Raw genomic sequence first — 23,110 nt, 5'->3', positions numbered from 1 at the left:
TGATTTCGTGTGTGTATATAAAGATGTTTTAGTTAGGCAAATCGTCGGGCAGCTAACAGAAAATGACAACACAGCGGGGTCCTTCGTTTAGCGCCAGTTTAGATTTTCTCCCTCGCTCTGACTGTCTGTAAATGGAAGGACACGGACTAAATGAGACATTTTCATATGAACGCAACTTTATGAGTTGTATATAACTACGTGTAATATACAAACCAGGAAATACGGACCACAGTAACAGTTTGGGAGTGATCATAAAGTCCGTCAACGTTGCATTTGAGCTGGAAGCGTACACGAAGCTGTTCCAGTAGAGTCGGAGGTAAGTTGGCTGTTTTCGTTACATCTCAGCAAATAACGTAACGTAGGACGCTTAACCTCTAATTTTTTACATTTTAACCTCAACAATATGTTCATTGTCAATAAGGCCATATTATCTCGCGTGCGAGAGGGAGGAACCTGCATTTTTTACTGGCGTAATGGAGTCACTATTGTGTTTTTGTGTGTTTGTTTATATCCGCACAGGTCTTTACTACACTGCTCAGAGATAGTCACTTGGCTGTACAGATAAACACATTATGCTAGGCAGAAATCCAGTAATAAGGCATATTATTGCAAAGCAAATTTCTTTAACACATGTTTCACTCAGTAGCAAAAATTAATCTTTAATTATCTGACACAACAAAAAAAAACCCACAAGTACTGTGCTTCTCCTTTATTGGGCTGTCAGAATCATAATATTTACCTGACATTTGTTTGACATACAGTTTAAATAATTTGTCATATAATTGCAGGCAGCTGACCCTGTCTTTTCTGCATCACCTGATCACCTGACATCAGCCCCATTGTTAATATCCTTAAAATGGACAGTAAGTATGAGAAGATTGTAAATGTATATTTATTTCAATTGTTCAAGGGTCATGACATTTACAATATGTTCAGGTGAGGATGATCTTGACATTTTGACGGCTTTGCTGACTGAAAGCGAGGATGTTGGCAGAGAAGATCAGGGCGGTCAGGAGCCAGCAGATGACTTGGACGGCCTGTTTGATGATGAAAATGATGAGGAGGAGTACGAAGATGGGGTCAAGGAGGAAGTGCGAGATGCAGGGACTGAGGACGCAGTGTCAGATCTTTATGGAGATGTTGGAGACATGGAAGAAGAGCAGACAGAAACTGAAGAAAAAGTGGAGGCCAGGTCTAATGATGATTTACAAGGTCTGTGTTACTGCAGTCTGTCCTTAATTCTCCTTTTTAGTTCATGCACACAATGTATGTTAGTTGATTAAAGTGTTTTGTCCACCTTCTTCAGAGGAGCTGAGGAAGATGCAGCAGCAGATGCAGAGACTGCAGCAGCAGCTGGAGGCAACTCAGAAGGTTTCCACTCCATCATCCACCCCATCCACTCCAGTCAGGACTGCAGGGAGCTCAGCTGTTGCCAGACACATGAGCCCCAAAGCAACACCTCAAACAAAGCTGACCTCCAAAGTGACTATGGTCAAACCAGGGGCGCCCTCACCAAAGACCAAGATACAAACATGTAAGGAGTTTGTTTACTGGCAAATGTTGCTATTTGATGTTACTCACAAAGTACACTGCCTTGCCAAAAAAGTCACATACTCTAATATTTGGCTTAGTACAGGCCTGTGTTCTGGTCTAGGTTCAGCAAGTTTAATATAACCTGTTAATTTATGTAATTTTTGTAGTTAAACCACCAGCAAAATATTAAAGTTTGTGACTTTTTATATAATGTAAATAAATAACGACACAGTGAAGCAGAAGTTGATTGTGCTTTTGTTTTCAGCGCCAGCATCTTCATCTACTCCTGCCAGATCAGGAAACACAAAAGTGCAGGAGTCCACTGACTTCTTTGAGCAGCTGAACAATGCCGACTCTTTCAAACGCAAACCAAGGGTAGCTCATCAAGCCAAACCCAGCACATCACCAGGTGAAACATACACTTTCATTTTAAAAACTGAATCCCTTAAATTCTTCAGTTGTTGTAACTTCAAGAATGTACATTATATACAGACAGATAATTAAGTGTATTTTCTTTGTTGTTTTCCCCTCAGAAGACAGAGGCCCACTAGTGGAGATAAAGCTTGGCAGCACATTCCAGCCAGTAGAGAAAGTTTCACCTCCAGCCTCACTCACCAAACCTGCACCAGCTGCACCGTCCAAGCCACCTTCTCTCCCTGCTCTTCCTAAAGACGTGGGTGTTGAGAGATACTCGGGACTGCGGCTCAGGTCAGGATACAGAAATTTCATCAAAAAAACATAGGTCTACACACAAATACATGCAGTTCCCTCTCAATAATTTCTATTTCAATGTTATTTTACATCAGAAAACCTCGTGTTTCTTCCACCGAGATGGACCAAAAAATGTCGAGCCGCCGTTTGATCAGGCTGTCGCAGGTGCCGGAGCGTTTGACTCGGGAGAATCTGGAGGACAGTGACTGGGTGACGTTTGCGGTGGTGCTCAGTAAGGCCACACCACAAAGCAGCACCAGTGTAGGTCCATGTTCATATGTTCATATCTCTATCTTCACTAAGTTCAACATGTTGTTTTTTTTCATCTCGTAGCTCGAGCCTGTTGACGTTCGAGCGAAAGGCGAAGTACGTCCTGGACAGGCTGTGTGTCAAAACAAGAACTTTACTTACTGCTAAATTCTGTAAAGGGTCATCATGAATATCTTTATTGTGATATTATGATTGAATATTGTGTTATCATTTTAAGATCATGTTGCCCACCCGCTATGGGGGCTGGACTTTTTTCTTTAGTCCAGCCCCCTCTTGACTAGACTAGATGCTCATTGGCCCCCAGGTCTCTTTACTAATTTCAAATATTTCTTTTTATTCCATGTTTGTATTCCGTGTAGTTACAAATCTCAGATTCTTTTTTTCTTTTTTTAAATCAAATGGTAAAACTCATCCAACTTGGATTTTATCTCATCTGCAGGGCAAAACCTTCAGCATCTGGAAGCTGAACGACCTCCATAACCTTGAAGTTGTTGTGTCTCTGTTGCTTTTTGGCGACGTCCACAAAGAGCACTGGAAGACCGAGGTGGGCACCGTTATTGGAATCCTCAACCCGAACCTTATGAAGCCGAAAGACGGTTATGACGGGGTGAGTATGCAGCTTGTAGTATCTACTGTACGTAGTATGTAACTTGAGAACAGTCTGAATGATTGAATGCTTGTGATTTCAAGCATGTGAACATCATACTATATAAAACTAATAACTAATAACCCATCGGTTGACTTCCTATTACACCTCATTTACAAATTGCTACATATATTTAAAGGTGTATTCCGCTTACACCAAGAGAAAGTCAGATATAAACATGAATAATATAAAATGATAAAGGATGTGAATAAATAATCTGTTAGACAGCCTATCAAATTCCTTTTTTCTCCCTTAATCTGGTTAAAATAAACTTTTTGAAGAGGGATATTCTACCCTTAATTTCTATCTCGTCTATCAAAAAAGTTTTGATGACAAATGCCAAGGTGTACTTAGATTACTGGTTTAATTATGGTTTGTGCATGTACAGGTCAGCTTGACGGTGGATCATCCACAGAAGGTGCTGCTCATGGGTGAATCTCAGGACTTCAGCACCTGCAAAGCCATGAAGAAGAACGGAGACCCCTGTTCTCAGATCGTCAACATGGTACGTTTGTCCTGTGACATGCACGTTACACTTGTAAAACCCTCATACCTTCAGCCCACAGTCTCACCTGGGATCACTTTCTACTGTTGTCTGTGTGGTTTGTTTGTTTGTTTGCAGTACGACTGTCAGTACTGTCAGTATCACGTCAAGGCTCAGTATAAGAAGATGAGCTCAAAGAGAGCTGAGCTGCAGTCGTCGTACTCTGGAAAAGCTCCCAACAAGATGAAGGGGAAGAACGGCAGCCTGAAAGAGCGGCTGTGTCAGGACGGCTTCCACTATGGCGGCGTTTCCTCAGCCGCCTGCGCTGCATCACTGTGAGTCGTGGTGTCAATGTCTGCCTCAACTAAATCGTCTCTTTTGATGAAAATTGTCTCAGTAAGAACAACCAAAAATATCAAGCAAAACAGTCGATAAATGTGATGAAATGTTTCATTTGTGCTCACTGTAGTGATTCGTTATATGCATTTGTGGTAAGTCATCAAAGCATAAAGTAACAGCAGGTACAAGCTCAGTGGAAACATGGCTGCCAATAGGGACAGCAGAGTCAACAGTGTCTGCCTTAATAACAATGGGCTTAAATGTATGCTGTATGCAAAACTTGTTGTTTATGGTCTTTTCCTAATGGAAACTGAAGTTTGTGTCACTTTGTAAATCACTCACCAATTTCCATCGAGAATATTATTATTATGAACTATACATTTTACGTGACAATTATTTAATATTTCCCGGCTCACTAACAAACAACATATATTACATCTTTAAAAAGACCAAGTTATTTGAAGTCTTATTGGCAGAAGGTGTCTCATAATGTGGCAGTGGTGGGGCAGCACCATATTGCCCTCTAGTGGCCATTTGCCCTGGATTACCACACCCCTGTGTCCAAACCAAAGTGCTAATTCAGTCCATTTAAAAATAACTCCGTAGTAAAGAGTTAAGCAAACTTGGATTCTGGCTGAATTTATATTTGCACTTTTACACTGTGTGTTGGAGTCAATTTGTGCAGAGTAAGTGCAGCTTACGGAGCCAGGAACACAGTGTGGGTCTGGGCAGAGTGTCAGTCGCCGGTCATTTTCAGCTTCTGCTCTGTGTGTTACAGAACGGCGTCCAAGCCAAAGAAGTCCACTCAGGGAACTCTGGACAAGCTGTTTGTGAAAGGCTCGGCTCAGATCCTGGATCAGGCCAAGAGACTTGGTAAGAACCGCACACACAGATGGACACACATATGTGCTGCATACAAACATATACACAGTCACAGGTCAGATAGTTGGATTTCTGAAGGCTTTTTCTTTTCAACACTTTTTTTTTTTTTACTAGTATTTGTTTTTATTGAAGAACAATGGACACATGCTGGTGTTGTTATGTGCTAGTTTATTCTGCATATATGACATTTACTGTCATGGTCAGCAGCAGTAACTATGATACACTTATACAGACAAAACTATTGTGCCAAAAGTTGCATTTCATCTCTGACTCATACAAATGTCATAAACATCTTTGATACAGTCCCTCAAGGATGTTAGTGATGGGAATCACTTGGTATCTCACCATGTTATTTTGTTATGATTCATAAAGGCTTTGGTTTGATTTGAAAATAGGAAAAAGCAGGAAATCAGTCAATAATTCAAACAACATTTGTCACTCTCCTAGTTTTATGTTCTTTTAGTCCTCGAATAAATGTGTATTCAACTGTGAAACAATTACGTACCTGTTGAAAACATTGAAAATTGGATCTTGCCTGAGAATAATCACATTTCTAGCTTTGCTTCCCTGTTAAAGTCGTCCGCCATTAGTTGTCTGTACATTTACGGGTTAATTTACTTTTATCATTTGTCCAAACATTGCTATTTGCAAAGACAGTACTCCAACAGTTTACTTGATTTTGCCTGGCTTCCTTGATATGTCTAAATATGTTTTAATTATCATCAACTCAAATAGCTCAAATATCATTCTAAAAATACTGTGCTAATTTTATTTCTATATTTATTTTAAGCCTTGCAGTCTGGTGAGGTTTCAGGATGTTCAAACGAATTCAAAAGCCTGATGTCGGTGCCGACGCCTGGAGCTCTGCAGCTGAAGAAGCACTTAGTAAAGGGCAACCAATCAGGTACACGGTGATGGCCTTCAAGTTTTTGCCTCGGAAAACCACATGAGGTTAAAATGGAAAGCTTGTATAAGTGACTTGAATTGAGGTTAGTTATGGAAAGTGGAGCCAGTGCCTGGGTTAATGCCTGATGTATCTATGTTTTCATCCTCAGTCTCTAAAGATGTGACTGGATCTCCAGTTCAGTCCATCACAGCCTCAGACCTGCTGAAGCACCAGAAACAGAAACAGCGGGAGTTTCTGAACAACCGTCGAAGAAGAGCAGATGAGATCCAGAAAAAGGTTCTGCAGAACTCGGGAGGGCCCAAACTTGCCGGGTCGTTGTCTTCGATGGGAAAAGAGGGTCTTATGTCCCCAAAAACAGCTTCTCAGGTCCCCAAATCCACACAAAGCCCTGCAGCGCCGCACACGCCCACACTGGCCCGAGGTTTCTCTGAGGGTGAAGACATTCTGTTTTTTGAGAGAAGCCCACCTTCTGCTCCTGCTCCCAGGGCTCTCAGCTTATCAACGGCTAAACTAGCTGCTCTGAAGAAACTGCGAGGTAAAAACATGAAGCTTGAAAAAGAAGACCCCAACGCTGTGAAGAGGAAGAGGAGTAACGACGATGAAATCAGCACCCGGGTGGAGAAAAATCTCACCTCACCCACTGGTAAACACAGGCACACACATACATGTGATATGTTAAGATTTGTCCGATATTGTTCATTTAGTTGTCTTTCAAAAATCACCTGCATCCATGTGGAGTCTGACACATGAGCTTTTTAAAATTCTTTTTATTCTGAGACATTTCTACGGAAGAGGTTTAGGGCCAAATGTAAAACAACTTTGGGAAAACAGCCTGACTTCTGAGATTAAAGTCACAATTCTGTTTTAAATTTTGTTTCCAAAGAAATTCACATGTGGCCCTAATCCTCTTCCATACATTTCTTCTCTAACTGATGTTGTTTTTTAATACAAATTTATATAGTACCTTATAGAAATGCTGAATATTAGGATAGCTTCAGTATTTTTATTTGTTTTAATTCAGATTTTAGCAGTTGTCTTTCATTTTGTCTTTCATTTTGCTTCACAGGTCCAGTGTGTAACATTTAAATGGGTTTTATTGGTATGAATAGAACATTTAACCCATAAGTATGTTTTTTATCAGTGTAAAATCACTTTAATTTGAAAATTATATTAGAATAAGCGTTTTATATGTACTTTTGGTTGGGCCTTGCTTTTGTCTGACCCACTCCCTTTCTGTGCAGGTGAATCGTCAAAAAAGGAGGAGCCAGCCCAGAAGAAGAAGCGAGATGAGCTCCGCTACATGGAGTCAGAGGAGTTCCAGAAGATCCTCAATGCTAAATCTCGTCATGGGATTGTACTGCAGGCGGTATGATCAACACGTGTATTAATATTTGGCACTTATAGCCCAGTTCATCGAAAGCACATCTGATTTCATCACACATCTTTTTCTCAGGCGGAGTACCAGCTTCAGGAGCGCTACTTTGATCCTCTGGTGAAGAAAGAGCAGATGGAGGAGAAGATGAGAGGAGTCAGAGAGATGAAGTGTCGTGCGGTCACGTGTACAAAGGTACTGACATTAACACATGTATTTTATGTGATACCAATAAAGAGATCACGTATCCATCCATCTGTAAGCTAGTGTATAAATCAGGATTGGTGGAGCTGATCGTTCACCTCTGACTTTCTCTTAATACTTTGGGAAAATAAACAGTTTTATTCCCATAATTCCTTGTTTCCAGTGTAGTTACACCTATTTTAAGCCGGCCGATCGTTGTGTGGAGGAGAATCATAATCTGCGGTGGCACGATGCACTGAAGCGCTTCTTCAAGTGTCCGTGTGGACAGAGAGCCATTGCTCTGGACAGACTGCCAAACCAAAACTGCAGGTGAGTCCCTCTCTCTCTCCTCTGATTGCGTTCTCTCTCCTTTTAATAGTTTTAGGATGATTTATTAATAACAAACGTTTGATCTTTCCAGTAACTGTGGTCTGTTTAAATGGGAGCGTGACGGGATGCTTAAGGTAAACCATTTCTCCGGTTTCCTCTCACTTTAAAAGGCAAATCATATTTTACTGTGGTGAAAGAAACCAGATGTGATATTGTTCTGCTGTGTTTCATTGCAGGAGAAAACAGGACCAAAGATCGGTGGAGAGCTTCTTCAGCCTCGAGGAGAGGAGCACGCCAAGTTCCTCAGCAGCATGAAGTGACTGAAACAGCATGTACTTAACTTTAAATGTTTTAGGTGTCTTACAAGTGTATAAATTAGGTTTTTAAAATGATGGATTATGGTGATTACATTGGAAATAAGCTTATTAAAGTAATAATTTGCAACATCTTATGTAAAATGGTTTTTTTTCGAGCACACAGAGGCTGTGTGGAAGTATGGATTAGATTAGATTAAATTATAAACAGTTTTAAACAGCAGCATCAAGTCAGATTTTATATTTTTATTTTTAAATCTATATAAATCTGTTAATGGTTGTCTGACTGTTTATCATTATCAAAAAAATGACTGACGGCTGAATTCCATTTAGCTGCTTCAGTAACAGGCGCTGGTTTTGCTTTTGCTGCCTTACTGTGTTGGTGCAGTGAATACCGAGGCCTGGTCGCATATGCTGAGCCAAATCCACACAGCCTCTAAAAAAGAGACTGTCTGTGGTGGAATTATAATCTTGAGGAAAAACTTTTTCTTTTTTTTTTTTTTTTTTAGTTCTACAGTACCAGATCATTTTGAAGGTTTATTCTGTGCTCATTATTCCACCGCTGCTCTTTATTCCCCCACTCTCCTGTCTCTTGGTTGCCAGGTTTGTGTCCAATATTTCCACTCTGGAATGTGGGAATCATTTCAGCCTGATGACTTCTGCAGCTCACCTCATCTTCTTTTATTCCACACCGCCTCCCTCCACCCTTTAAATACTCCAAATACCAGATGGTGCAAGCTTGTGTAAGACACATCACTGGTCTCGGAATCAGGAAAGTCATATTTATTTGTCATTTTGACTGAAAGAAAATGCGTTTCTGACTTAATGAAAACAAAACCACAATCCCCCCCTACAGCAAGAAAGGTCTTTATATACGAGGTTGATCTGTTATTGTCAATTCTCCCTGCTATTTAAAGGACATAGCTGTATACCTGTATGTAAAACTTAGTAAAAACAAGCATGCAAAACATAAACCCAATGTTTAATATGATAACATTTGGCTTGGATACAAAAGAAAAAGTGCACTTTTAATACACTTTACAGTTCGACATGGAGACATACTGCTCAATTTATCTTGAAAATAAGTCAAAGTAAACGTATTATTAATTAAATGTCAGTAACTGCAGCACTTGCTCTCAACATGTCAAAGACAATTGAAGTAAAAGCTCAGTGGGACCAGTAGTAGCGAGGATAGCGGCCGTCGTAGTGATACTCTCGCACCTGCTCATTCGTCTCCCTCGTTCTCTCGTTTATCTCTGTGGATTACAAAGTTAAGTTAGAAAAATGATTTATCATCTTTACCTAATAAACCCTTTTCTTTTCTATGCAAGACAGTTGTGGTGTCATGGTGTTAAAACTGACGCCATCCACATTCATATTGGCCCCCTGATATCACTATGTTTATCCTCTTGGCCACCGTGGTTGTAAAGTACCTGTGTCATTATTAGCATTAGCAATGCAACCTAGCGCTCCTGTTTGAGACCAAACAGGAACTGCTTTGGACAACAAAGTTGCCAGGAACCAAGTATGTCCACATTGGTAATTATTTCACAAGTTTTTTTTTGGAAATGATAGAAGAGGGAATATGATTGAAAATATGTCCTAATAATCATGAGCTGCCAAAAACGCATCCTCAAAAAGAAAATGCTAATGCTGCTATTGCCAGCTGTATTGTATTGTTTGCTAAATGTCTCACTGTTTTACTGCGAATTTAAGCAAATTCTCTGCAAAGCCAGAAACACAAATCAAATCAAAATCCTGAATTGTAGTCCTTTAAATTGTTAGCATTGAGCTAAGTGCACATTTTAGTGTCAGTAAACCGCCACATACCGACATATTAGCCATAACACTGATTTATTAAGTCAACAAATTAAGTGTTAACCCACAAACTGCTGGTAGTGTGGCAGCAAAACCAACATGACTTGTCAGTGCAACATGTTTTGACATCTACAAGGTGTGAATACAGTATAACAAATAAAATAGTGGCCTAAAGAGAAAGTTATTTTATACAACAAGCCAGTTTTCTACATAACGTGTGTTCTGTGAATTGGTGCACATCTTTTTGTTTTTCTACACTAATCCATTGACCCCAAACACTGCTTCTCTCACATACATAAACCCCAGTCACGTCTTTATGGTTTGCCGTTCTTAGTTTAGATACGATCAGTGCAACTGCATCATATAGAGCAGACAGCAGCAGGCCAGAGTGTCAGCATGGGGTCAACCACAAATGAACACTTTGAATTGGTGCGCCGTCTCAGGCACTCTGCTGTGGCCACAGGCTCGTGGCTCCCGAAACGTTCCTGAGCCTTCCAATGACAGTTGACATCTAAGTAAAGACTCAGGCTATCCACAAGGATCAGCTAAGTTTAGTCCTCATATATGATAAGTCGCTATCTTCGTTGGAGCGGAGTGATTTTTAGATACACCAATTAGTTGGTATTTTCACCCTACTCTGGAAAGGGGAACCAACGACTGACTTAGGATTTTTTTTTACCACTTCTTTATTCCATGTTATATTCCATGTCCTCTCTTTTGTTCTTATTGGAAATGAAAGCAGCTGCATCCAGGTCTTACCATCACGGGCCTCCTCAGCATAATTCTCACGCCGACTCCTCTGCTCCTCGTTGTGCTCCCTCCACCGCTCATTCGCTGCGATCTTTACCCTCTGCTCAGCTGCAAAGAGAAGAGGTCAAAGAGATTTTTATCTTTTATCCTGTCTTTTAGCCATTACTGGACCTATAATGTTCACTGCAAAACCCCTATCAAAACGATAAGCGCCTCATATTTGCACAGTAATTACTGGGTGTTTGTACTGTAGTGTAATGTAATATAGTTGTGTAAACACCCAAACCTCCCTCCTGCTCTGTCAACACTGTCTGAACTTCTCTGCTCTAGACATCACTAGTATACACTGTCTGTCATTTAACTTGAACTACATCTCGTAAGTGTAGATATTGCAACACAAGTATTAATGTAAAGAACAGACTTGCGTGTATTTTACCCCAAAACAGGCCAATGATTTGTGCTATACTTGCACTGGTTTTGTGCTATACTTGATATGTTGCTTACCTCCACACTAGCTCTTCATTATGCCTTCATTTCTGAACCATACATGCAAATATTGGCCTTAGTGTATCTCACTCATGGATCAGTTGGTCAGATGCAATATTGCATACAGTTTGTCTGATCGACTATCTCTGTTTGCATTTGAATAATGATGTAATCATGTTTGTTGCATTATGGAACACAACATTTTGTTAGATAACGACACAAGAGATATTAAAGGGAAAGGTCAGGTTTTTTGAGGTACGTTTGCATGAGATATTGACACATGATCAACATGGACTTTGCCAAGTTTGCTGAGGTTTCTGTGAACCAGCATGGGACATAGTAGACACTCACACTCCCTGGCATCTTAAGAGTATAGTCAAACAGTCTAACCTCATGAGCAGAGAGAGTTAGCCCTTTGATCTGATAACATGTTGAAAAGTTTCTCCTAGATTTACTGACACAATCCTGAGCACAATCCTGAGCCTTAGCCTTAGATTTAAAGTAAAGTATTTCACAAAAGCAGGGGTCTCAAACTCAAATGACCTGGGGGCCACTGAGAGTCTAGTCTGGTCAGGAGGGGGCCAGACAAGTGAGAAAAAGTCCAACCCCAAATTATATCAATATTCCATCATGATATTACAATAACATTTGTCATGCTATTTCAAAAATAAATGTGTGTGTATATATACAGTATAGCACAAAGAAACCCTATTATTATATGCAAAATAAAAAAACATGTGGCCCACGGGCCGCAGGTTTGAGACCTCTGCACTAAAAGGTACCATTAAGATTCTAAAAGTGAGTAAAGCTAAATTCATGCGGCATTGATCCTCTTGTCACTTTTTCCTCTTAGGGAGGGAATGGGTCCTGTCTGTCATCTGCATAGGAAACCACCATCCAAATGAGTGAGATGTTTGGTAGTTAGTAGGTAACAGCCATATTTAATTACATTTGGTGTTATGTGTGGTTGATTTTACCCCACAGTGCCAGAGTGGTTGATGTGGTTCCACGCTGGACAGCCTCAAATATGGTTTGTTTGACCTTGTGAACTTTGTTTGTGTGTTTGTGTGAGTAAATTCTCCAACTCGTAAAGTTTGAGGTTTTGGTTTGGTTCAAGAGAAAGAGAGAGATAGAGTAGTGGAAAGTCAGACAGGTGTTGTTCTGTAGAGTAGCAGCACACACACACGCAAGCTGGATGCTGCAGAAGGAGTCACAGGGCACTATGGAGCAGCCCTGAGTTTCTCTGTATTATAAGCTCATTTTCCATTGTCAGCATCAGTGTCACACTCTCAAACTCAAACCAAATATTCAAACACACATTTGAGATGTTTCAGGAGAATCTAATAGACAAACTAATAACGATCACTCAAAAGAGATTTGTGTTAGTTATCTAAGGGTGAGGAAGCATGGAAATTATCAGCACATGCCAATACTCCAGACAACACTGGTTTCCCATCCTTGACATTTTTTACAGGGGGAACTCGGAAAATCAGAAAAAAACACATGTTGTCCCCTGAGCAGGCCCCCAGAGACGAGAGACACACTGTGGGTCAGTTCAACCACTCATCACAATGCAAAAAGAAAAAAAAACAATAAACAGACCCACATTGCAGGACAAAGGTCCATTATGTCCCTTGCAAGTCCAGTTCATGAAAACTCAAGGAGCATTTTAATATGAGACGAGTATCTTAGAGTGAAGTAAATCACTGTAGAATATTGTAGAGCATAGTAGAGTAGAGTAGCGTAAGGGGATTGGGGGTTTGATCCCTGACTTTCTATGCCATCATGTCCCTAGTCAAGACCCTTAATATAGTAGTAGAGTAGACTAGAGTTAGGGGCTGCTGTGGATCAGTGGCAGAGTGGCTGTCTCCCAATTGGAAGGTTATGGGTTTGATCCTTGACTAGTAGATTAGTAGATTAGAGTATAGTAGAGTAGTAGTAGCGTATAGCAGATTAGAGTGAAGAAAAGTAGGGTAGAATATAGCAGAGTAGAGCATAGTAGTCAATTTGGGGGAAAAAGAGAAAATAATGCTGAAAAAGCAATATGCAATATTTTAACCTGTAGAGGGCAGGATATTTAAGACTCAAAGTGTACAATTCAAAGTGTTTTGCAAGACAGTGTCAACGTATGGACCAAAATCAACCGATGACCAGCTGAAATAAAGGGGCTTTGGGGTTAAATGACTTTTTAATTGGAGATATAGCATAAAGAACATTGGTTGGTTAAAGGTATACATAGCTAAGCATTGCTCTTATTGAAACATACCTTGGATCTCATAGTATCGGGATGAGCGCCGATTACGACGTTTAAAAAAGTTGGAGGCGTCCGACACAGGCATGAACACCCGCTGTGATGTGCCTAAATGTCAGAGGTCAGATGTTCATGGTCACACATAAAGGACAGAGTGTTATATAAATGTATATGTATATACTGTATATATATATAGTGTGTACATATATACATATGTGTGTATATGTATATATATATATAACATATATATAACGGGTGGCACCTTTAGCATCAGCTGGTTGTGAGCTGTCTGGCACTTCTGTGTTTTCCACCACATTGGAAACTATAGGCAAAAGAGGGAGAAAGTGTTATTTACACCAAAGCTCATGTTTGTCTTTATATATTTATACATTATATATATATGTGTGTCTAATTAACTGATCAAAAATCCTGCACATACACTTGATCAATGTTCCCTAAACATTTTATTGGGGACTCACTTCTCAAAAACAATAAACCATTCCCTCCCAGATCACAGTGCATATGTGACAAGAACATATTTGTGCATAAAATTACATTTCTGACATTTAATGCATATGTTTAAATCATAAGTAGAGGTCTGGAAAATGTAATATAATACATAATATTATATGTAACAGACTAAATTTGGGAAAAGACTGCCTTCTCTATGAGTGCAATTGACTCATGGAATAATACATACTCTTAAATTGAGGAAACTTCCTTGCTTTGGACTTTTTAGAAATGTGATCTTAAACCATAAACCTATAACCCTTTTTTAAAGGTTTTAATGTAATATTTTACATTCTGGTCATTCAGATATGACACTTTTCTTTTAATGCCTTTTGTTTGTCTATGCCTGTATCATCATAAATGAAGGTTCCCCCTCAATGGTTCTCGAGTATAAACAAAGCCTGAGCATAAGTATGTATGTATGTATATCTGACTTCTTATAAAGCATCCTTTAAAAGATGAAGCTTCCTCCCTACAGTGAGAAATGCAACCTTGAAAAAAGAACTGCAGAAAAAACCTATTTAAATATTCTATTGTTTATTAGCCTATTATAAACACCAGTTTTCACCAGTAAATAGAAAGTTATCTTGGCCATAATTGTTCCTTTAATGTTTAAACAGCCAGAGCTGATCATCTAATCGTCTATCATATTTTAGGTAACTCTCTGTGTTTTTTTCCACACCAAACTCACAATACTGCATCAGCAGTGAATTCACTGGATCACTTTATTCGATTTTAGCAGCGACGCTCTGCAGCTCCACACTCAGCTCAGCTGTTATTACTATTTGGATAAAAGGTTCCTGAATGTCAGCAGAAGCCGGAGAGACACTAACAAACTGATGACTCTGTCTCAGGTAGTTTGCTGCTGAGCTCTGAATGTTAATAAACCAAGAGAAAAAGTGAACAATGTGGAAAACATCTAAATCTCTGTAGATTTAACTCAGAAATGTTGTTTTTATCACTTGTCCGACTCACACTTCTAACTTTGATGAAATAAAAGTAGATGTAAAGCAACAATCTGCAAAAGCTTAATAATTTCAACAAGTTCATTTACATAAAAAAGATGAAAAAATTAAGATTAAAGAAACGCAGTGTGCTGATGTAAAGTCAAAAAGTGTTATCAGTTTAAAGCTCTGACTGCACAAATCAGTGATGTACTCCCTCCAACCATTTCTGTTTATCTCCCCCAAGGACGTGTCCACATATGATACTCACAGGTGAGGATGAGGAGGGTGGTGAGCACAGAGAGGACGAAGACTCGAGCCCACAACATCTTGAGAAAAAAAAAAAACCTCAGGTGAGAACTGGACTGGACTGAACTGAATGACACACTTAACTCGACTGAGGGGAGAGAGGGCGATGAAGAGGGGAGAGGAGGAAGGGAGTGGGAGGAGGAAGAGAGGGAGAAAGGCTCAGGGAGGGGAAGGGAAGTCTGCTGGAATTTGACTGTCCAAGATTTAAGAGAAGAAGAAGAAAAGGAAATTGAGGGCTAAGTGTAATTTTTGTGTGTGTGAATGTTTTATCAAAGAAAAAAGACGAGAGAAGCAATGTCATATCAAGTCTGATAAGGATGTTGGTAAAGTGTGATCATTTGTATAGTATATGTCATTTATTTCAAGTCGAATTAAACATTCATCTCCACAAAGCATTGAGCAGAAGTGTCAAACTTGTGGCCCGCAGGCCACATACAGTACGGCTCTTCAATCACATTCATGTAGCCCGCAGAATTCACTTTGTAATTATATAAAATATTATTACAAATGTTAGTTTTGCTTGATATCATGATGGAGTATCATGATATCATAACATCACCCACCACTACTGAACAATTGTTTTCTTGCTCACAGACTTTTTTTATCACTTGACTGGTCCCCTCCTTACTGGACCTCTGGGTTAGAATCAGATTTCAGTGTGATTTGCTATTTGTTTCCTGCCAATGCACAAAAACAAAATTGTACAATAGATGCATTGACATAAAAATGCTAATAATAATTCTTATTATCATTATTACTGTAAAGGCGGGGGTGTCCATACTGTATCACCTCATTGATCTCTACAAAGATACACAAATCAAATGTGAAAGTATAAACAGATGGACCACACATGCTTTCATTCATCAACAAGCACACACTCAACGTTGTGCAAATGTGCAGGTTTTTGTGGACACACGAGGCACAACTCAATCAATCTGTGCAAAATATATCCAAGCTTTAATTGCAAGGCAACAAATTCAGCTCCTCAGTTTTACTTAAAAGCACACTGTTCTCTCTATAATGTAAGTGAATGGTGTTTATGTGTTGGCAGACGGGAACATCTTGTTGTTATCTTGTCACTATCATTCTATCAGGATATAAATGACGTCAGGGTTCAGAGGGTTTACACTTCACGGCACATACCAGCATGTAAACGCCACGTTGTGCAGGAGTTTTATTTACACCAATAGAGTTACAAAGTACAAAAAGTGAGGTCGTTAAATGTGAAATGAGCTTTGTGCGAAGGAAACTGGGTGAAGACGCCTGGTCTACAGATCTGAAGTCAGATCTGGGAAACGTTTAGCAGTTAATGAGCCTGAGTGTGTGAGAGAAACTATTTGCTGTGTGAGCATTTGGATATTTATGTGAATACGCAGGTGTGAGCACGTTCAACGCATACGCACATATCAGCCATCTGAATGTGGATTCCCTCAAATTTGGTCAATTGGTTGTGACACATTTTCCGATGTGGTGACAAAATCAGAAGAGACATCAATTTACCTGCTGACAAACAGGCTCATTACAAACTTTTAATAAACACCTTTGTTTGTTTTTGTAAGAAATAAGAAATCAAGAGCTAAGACAGCAGCATTACACCTCCAAGTGTACAACCTACCGGAAATTATTAGAAGTAATTGCTTTTATAATCTATTTCATTTGTGGATATCATCTACAGACCCTACTCTGTGTCAACCTCTCTCTCCAACGTACTGGTTGGGTTTAACCTCATAATTTGAAGTTTTCCTCTCATTATTACTATTATTGTATCATTATCTCCGACAATTTTCAGAAGCAGTCAACAATTTAAAAATGTTTGGCTTGAGCCAGACATTTTCATCTATCTGAGCCCTTTACCCATAATACCTTGCAGCATGGGGCTGTACATTTCCAGCTGTGCAACATAGATGCATATATCATTCATAGGCTTAGATTTTTTTTTTTTGACAAACCAAACGCACTAATCAGTATATCGCTTGATCATTGCTTAGCATGAATCTTAATATCGAAAAAACATTTCATATTTTAAATGTATAGCAGCAACATTTATTATATCTATTCAAAAATTACGATTTAAATTGAAAGAAAACAAAATCCATTCACCCATTATTAAAATATTTATATATTAATATTTCTAACAGAAATTAGACAATGTGCACTGTGTTATAAGGCAGAAGTGCTGGTTCAAGTTATCGCTTACGTGTGTTAAGAAATCTAAAAATTCAACTGCAGAATTGCAGCACATGAAAATTATCAATCTGCTCTGATATCAGCTCAGTGATTGGGCGGACTGCGGCCGTGTAGCATCTTCGTCTCACAGTGAAATCCTCTCTCCTTGCACCAGACGCCCTCGCAGAGCCCAAGTGTCCTGTTGAAGTAAAGGTTAAAGGGTCAGTTCACCTTGCAGGAATATGCTAATTTACAGTGCAGGATCCAGGATGAACAAAAGAAAATATCCTCTAAATGGTAGTATAAGTTACAACAACATCATCATCAGCAATGTCGTCTTTTCATTCCCAGGATTATCTGTTGCTTCCTGTTCCTTATGCCCACTCTGAAACAGGTAAAATGGCTTTTGTCCTTTCTGCACTTTTTTACTTTAGACCCTTTTCACTTTTTTTCCTCTGTTCTTTTAAATCAGTATTTGAGGGTGATTTCATCACATACTACTTGTGACATTGTTTTTATTCTGCGTTTTAATGCCGCCTATCTTCTCCAGGTCTCCCTTAATGGGATTTACCTGCTTAAATAAAGGTGCCATTAAACACCTGAAAATAGCGACCGAGACCATTAACATCTCTGGAAAATGTTTACTGATGCTTTAATTAAGTGAGCAGTAGACTCCTTTCTTTTTTCTTTTTTGCAACCAACAGTATTGCCCCCTGGTGGCTATTCACTAAACTTCTGTCATAACAACAAACTGTCATATGGTTGAACTGACCCAAAACAGGCAGTCATGTAGAATTGTGTGTTAACAGTATTGAGCAGCCACATTTTTGAAGCCTTTTGAGCCACTGTGCTCTGTAGGAATGATAAAAAAAAAAAAAAGATGAAAATGTGTACCGCAAATGAGATACTGTCCAGAGTGTACTTCCTGGCTGCGATCTCCAGAACCTCTTTCTCGATGTTCTCCTGCGTGGTTCCTTTCACGTCAATGTAATAACAATCAGAGCTGGCGTAGTGGCAGGAGATGGCCTGGAAACACACACACACACACAAAGGTGTGTAATTCATGTAGTATGTGTTTTATTTTTTTTTAAGTTGTCTAGGGTGTTAGGTAGGGGGGAAATGCTAGAACACCAGATGCATTGTGGGTAGTGTAGTACCTTGCGGAAGCCTTGCGTCTTATTCATGCCAGAGCCGTGGATAAGCAGTGGGTGAAAGAAGACGGTGTCACCTTTCTCCATCTCCAGATGCACCCTGGGATGCTGTGGGTCGTAGTCTCGCACTCCATGATACACCTTGTTAACTCCGCCCTGAACACAGAGACAGTGCTGTGGTGTATATATATATATATAAACACTGTATGTGTGTGTGTGTGCCTGTTTTATGCTTAAGGTAGTGGCTGTGTCTCAAAGTCAAGGCAGGACATTTGAATGGCTGTTAGTCAAGGATATTTTGTCATCAGACTCTGCTGAAGTGCTCAGCCCAGCGTAAGTACCCACAATCCTTGGCCCGTGCATGTTTCATAACATTTGTTGAAGCGATTTGAATGTACAAATGTGGCAGATATCGTAAAGTAAATAATAAAATCAACACCACACACACTGACGCACACTTCCTCGTCTCTGTGGGACCCTACTTGACAGAAACTGCTCCACGAGGGAAGGATCCTTCACTGTGAGTTGCAGAGTGAGTGTTAATCCATACCTCCCACTCGGGGTAGTCGTGCTCCTGCAGCGTGCCGGTGTGACTTCCTGGTAGGACGACCAGGCAGCCGTTCTGCCTGTCCACTCTTTCCATCGCCGTCCAAGCACAGACGATCCGGTCGACTGGTCGAAACGGAAAGTAATGAAGATCCTGATGCATCGGGTGACGGGATGTCTTCTTACCTGTAACAGGCACACACACACACACAAAAGATCCTGTTTACAGTAGTTAAAATTGGTCTGTTTTCAATGGGATCCACTTAATTCTAAATAAACAAGAAACATTTCATCATAAATGTAATTATCTTGGCTAAAAGTTATTTTGCCTTCATTAAATTTCATTGACAGAGCGACAGTGGAGTGGTGGAGCTTTTAACTGGAAGGTTGTGGCTGATCCTTGGGCAAGATAGTTAACCCCACGTTGCTCCTGACGGCTGTGCCCACAGAATGTGAATGGGCTGTTTACCATACCATTTACCATAATCAAATCATCTGCTGTACATATTTTTTATTTAACACATTCTTTGTTCTTATTAAAGTCGGAAAAAAAAATTTGAATCACAGTTTCACAATCACAGTTTCCTAAAAACCTTGAGTTTATGTCAATATTTTGTACAGCTAAACAAATTTTGACAATTGAGAGCAACTAGAAATTAATTAAAGTTAATGGTTCAGACTTCAGTGTGTTCACGTGAATGGGTAAAGCAGACATTTTCAAGAGATATCTGTTGGATAAATGAATTTTATTCTGTCAATGTGCTATCTGAACGTCCTCACAACTCGGCAAAATGTCTGCAGACATTCTCAGTTCACATGACATTTCCCAGTGGGTGAACACATCTTCCCATGTATTCTGGATTTATACGAATGCATGATCAGTTCTCAACTCCAGTCATGTGACTAGAGAGCTGGCAGGAAATGTTCTGGAAAATGTCTGGATTTCAGTGCATTCAGTGTCTCAAATGTGTGATTCCCTCACCTGCATCTGGAGGCTTGTTAATCAGCATGGTGTGCATGGCCATGACGTTTGGTCCAGTGAAACATTGCACATACTTCAGGATCTGACATAAAATAAAACCGGTATTAAAATTAAAAGTTTTTTAATCCACTATAGGTCTGTGTTGTTGTTGTTGTACCTGTGGTAGTGCACAGTACCGAAACAGTTCGGGAGATTCCTGGAAGTCCTGGATTTTGTTGACAGCTTTCTGATCCGGAACAAACTCAGACTTTGAAATGGCCACATCCCTCATCACCACCAGCCCGGGAATTTTAACTTCCTTTCGGCAGATCCGTTCAAACTCTTTCCTAAAGATTGTAAACACATCGTGGTCGTTAAGCACTTCACAACACGTCCGAAAGACTGAGAAATTAAGAAGAAAGAAATCAACACAAAAGTGCAGTATTTCCAATATTATCACACAGCATAGTGATTCTCTAGTTTCAAATAACTGGCTGATGATGGTCCGTATGATAGAAAACTCAATTACCTCTGTTAGTATTCCATTATACACTGGGTGTAAAGTGATTATTTTCTTTTGCCAGAGTTTGTGATGGTCACCTGAACTTGTTGATGTCCTCCTCAGACACCAGATTCTTGATGAGAATGAAGCCATTTTCCTCATAAAACAGTTGTTGTTCTGGAGTCAGCAGGTCATTCTGCAAAGTATATCTGCCAAGACAAATTATGATAAAACACTGCAGTTACTATTGTATTACAATGACCTTCAAGCCGAGGAACAGGAGTGCAGTCTTTTGTTACATCTCGCAAGTAGGTTTCTGTTTTTTCCCATGAGCAACAGAAATGTTTTGGGGATGTGGCTTATGGTCCAAATTGGACACTCTAAATTGACCGTAGGTGTGAGTGTGAAAGTGTAGGGTTGTTTGTCTCTATGTGGCCCTGTGATGGACTGGTGACCTGTCCGGGGTGTACCACACATTTTGCCCTGTGTCAGCTGGGATTGACACTATATGTGGAGGATGAAGCAGTAGAAGATGAGTGAGTGAGGTTATGGCCCAAGAAGGAAATTATAAGACTTTTTGTGGTAATCTAGAAAACTCTCATACATGCTTTACTCATACTCATAACCATATTTTCTTTTCTAGAGTTCTCTTTTTGGTATATTATTTTTTGTATTTTTGCCTTGTTCTTGTTTTCTCTGCCTTCCAAATCACTGACCCTGGAAGTTTTGCGCTGTCTTTTGAACAAATGGCTAATAAACATCTTACATCTTGATTGGCACCCGCCCATTACCTAAAGTTAATGTTAATATTTTCTCAATTATTTTTGACTTACTTCATTACAAAATATTTGGCACTAAGAACACGTTTTGCGTTACTATAAGTTGTTTTAATTTTCACTTGAGCTGGGTTGTGACACTAACACTGTTATTTCCTGCGCACTAAACTCACACAGTACGAGGACAAAGGTTGAGGTGCGTAGTGAGAATTAAAAAAAACAACAAAAACACAACTTTGATGTTGTTATTTTAAACCATGCTTTCAAAATAATGTAAATAATGAAAAACAGTTACTGCTTCCTCAAGAAAAGAAAAAAAAATCAATTGAGCTTTTGCATCTTTCTAAATTGTCTCTTAAATAAACAAAGACACTGTAGCCTTTGAAAGCAAACTATGACAAAGGTGAATGCTAAACGTGGTGTGTGTGTAAAGAACCTTTACCCTGAGGTGACAAAAAGCTGTAGTGCAACTCTGGAGTCAGATTGAATTCAAAGCGGATCCTCACCTCAGTCTCTGTGGCTGACTGCTGCTGCTGTAGGTGGAGGTGAGAGCTGAAGTCCGTGAAGCTCTCTGAGCAAAACCAGTCAAGGGGGAAAATCAAGTAACGGATGGATCCCCTGACAGTGTGACATGTACTGGCAGGGGTTCACCTTCCCCCAGTTTGAGAACCACTGTACATACATACAGTACAAAACAATCTAATTCATAGTGACAAATAAACAAAATAAATTAAGAATGAGACACTTTTTCAATAAACATACATACATATCAACCTTTATAAATATATAAAATATAAAGGTTAGAAATAAAACTCTGTTTAAACTGTGTGTGTATTTGTTCAATCTTGTCTAGATCATTTCGTGACTGATATTATTATTATTATTTTTAAATATTTAGTTTATTTGCTTACCTGCACTTGTAAAGTGAGGAAGGGAAACATACTGGAATTAGTACGTTCTGTAATATCATTGTTTATAATAACAATGATAATAATAATAATAATAATAATAATAATAATAACAATAATGATAATATAGATGATGTAGCTTATTATTATTATTATCGTTATTATTATAATTTTAATTATTATTATGTATTTTGCTGTGCGACATAATTTTCACTAAACATTTCTGAGCATGTAAAATACGTAACGGTGTGTTGTTGTTGTTGATTTGTCACATCACAAACACTAACATCTGATCTTTGAGTGCTATCTTTCCCCTGCATGATAAAGCAATGACTAAACAAAAACTTAACCTTATCTTTAAATCCTTATATGTTTCAAACTACCTCCACTGCAGGCCTGCAGACAGCAGAGAGACCCCGACCTGACCCACCACTGCTCCCGGCAGCTCGCTGCGCCTTTCTCGGGTAGCGGGACAGTGTGTTCCGCTGAATGATGATCCTGCAAACGTGACACAATGGCGTAATAAAAGGATACGATCGTAGCCTGTGATCGATCAAGGTGATTGATGAGCAGCTTGAGTCTCTCCGAAGCCCGAGACGTCTTCCTGGCCGGTTGTTGCTCCATCTCTCTGTAAGTGACCCTGGTAAACAGGAGAAAGTCCACTATACGTGTCTGTTACAGCAGAGGCTGCATTTTCAAGACCCACCGCTAGGCTACATTTCACATTTCACAATACTACTTTCACTCAAAGCTTCCCAAACGTCAGAGGATTGAGGTCAGGCCTGGCACGACAATGAAGTGACTTTAAACATAGAGCAGCTTTAAGACGGATAGTTTCTATGCTGCATGTTTCCCCACCAATATTCTACACAAATGCTCATTTAATCCTATTTTTAGATGTGTACGACGGGGCATTAGGGCCATACTGATGTATATATGTATACGTATAATATTATGATAATAAAGTCGTAAGAAATAATGTAGAAATAAGTTCTTATTTCGCCCTTGTCACTTCGCTTCGTCCTCATTCAGCGATGGAATCACCATTACACCACTTCCAC

General features: G+C 39.5%; 3 protein-coding genes across 4 annotated transcripts; 1 reads left to right on the top strand and 2 right to left on the bottom strand.

The window, feature by feature from the left end:
* The first annotated feature begins 115 nt into the window (after positions 1–115).
* mcm10 (minichromosome maintenance 10 replication initiation factor) lies at positions 116–8,103 on the top strand. Of its 2 annotated transcripts, none has more exons than XM_044020453.1 (18): positions 116–316; positions 789–863; positions 937–1,212; positions 1,307–1,534; positions 1,799–1,942; positions 2,070–2,241; positions 2,340–2,505; positions 2,954–3,121; positions 3,549–3,665; positions 3,783–3,979; positions 4,762–4,856; positions 5,656–5,769; positions 5,921–6,415; positions 7,014–7,138; positions 7,226–7,339; positions 7,512–7,657; positions 7,749–7,791; positions 7,894–8,103. In XM_044020453.1, the coding sequence occupies exons 2-18, from the start codon at positions 857–859 to the stop codon at positions 7,975–7,977; spliced, it is 2,691 nt and encodes an 896-aa protein (XP_043876388.1). In that variant the 5' UTR covers positions 116–316; positions 789–856; the 3' UTR covers positions 7,978–8,103. The 2 variants fall into 2 exon arrangements, with proteins under 2 accessions (XP_043876388.1, XP_043876387.1); XM_044020452.1 differs by having other exon boundaries at positions 2,067–2,241.
* Positions 8,104–8,739: 636 nt separating this feature from the next.
* ucmaa (upper zone of growth plate and cartilage matrix associated a) lies at positions 8,740–15,130 on the bottom strand. The gene is made up of 5 exons (XM_044022242.1): positions 15,002–15,130; positions 13,539–13,598; positions 13,292–13,384; positions 10,549–10,647; positions 8,740–9,227 (listed from the first exon to the last, which is right to left on the bottom strand). The coding sequence occupies exons 1-5, from the start codon at positions 15,057–15,059 to the stop codon at positions 9,139–9,141; spliced, it is 399 nt and encodes a 132-aa protein (XP_043878177.1). The 5' UTR covers positions 15,060–15,130; the 3' UTR covers positions 8,740–9,138.
* A 1,404-nt stretch (positions 15,131–16,534) lies between these two features.
* On the bottom strand, positions 16,535–23,052 carry phyh (phytanoyl-CoA 2-hydroxylase). The gene is made up of 9 exons (XM_044022726.1): positions 22,584–23,052; positions 21,648–21,712; positions 20,464–20,574; positions 20,042–20,210; positions 19,885–19,966; positions 18,907–19,088; positions 18,363–18,512; positions 18,100–18,231; positions 16,535–17,404 (listed from the first exon to the last, which is right to left on the bottom strand). The coding sequence occupies exons 1-9, from the start codon at positions 22,671–22,673 to the stop codon at positions 17,351–17,353; spliced, it is 1,035 nt and encodes a 344-aa protein (XP_043878661.1). The 5' UTR covers positions 22,674–23,052; the 3' UTR covers positions 16,535–17,350.
* Between the last annotated feature and the right edge of the window lie 58 nt (positions 23,053–23,110).

Source organism: Solea senegalensis, linkage group LG3 (genome assembly GCF_019176455.1).
Source record: "Solea senegalensis isolate Sse05_10M linkage group LG3, IFAPA_SoseM_1, whole genome shotgun sequence".
NCBI lineage: Eukaryota > Metazoa > Chordata > Actinopteri > Pleuronectiformes > Soleidae > Solea > Solea senegalensis.
Note: the sequence above shows the minus strand (reverse complement) of the source record. Positions and strands in the feature narration are given on the sequence as shown.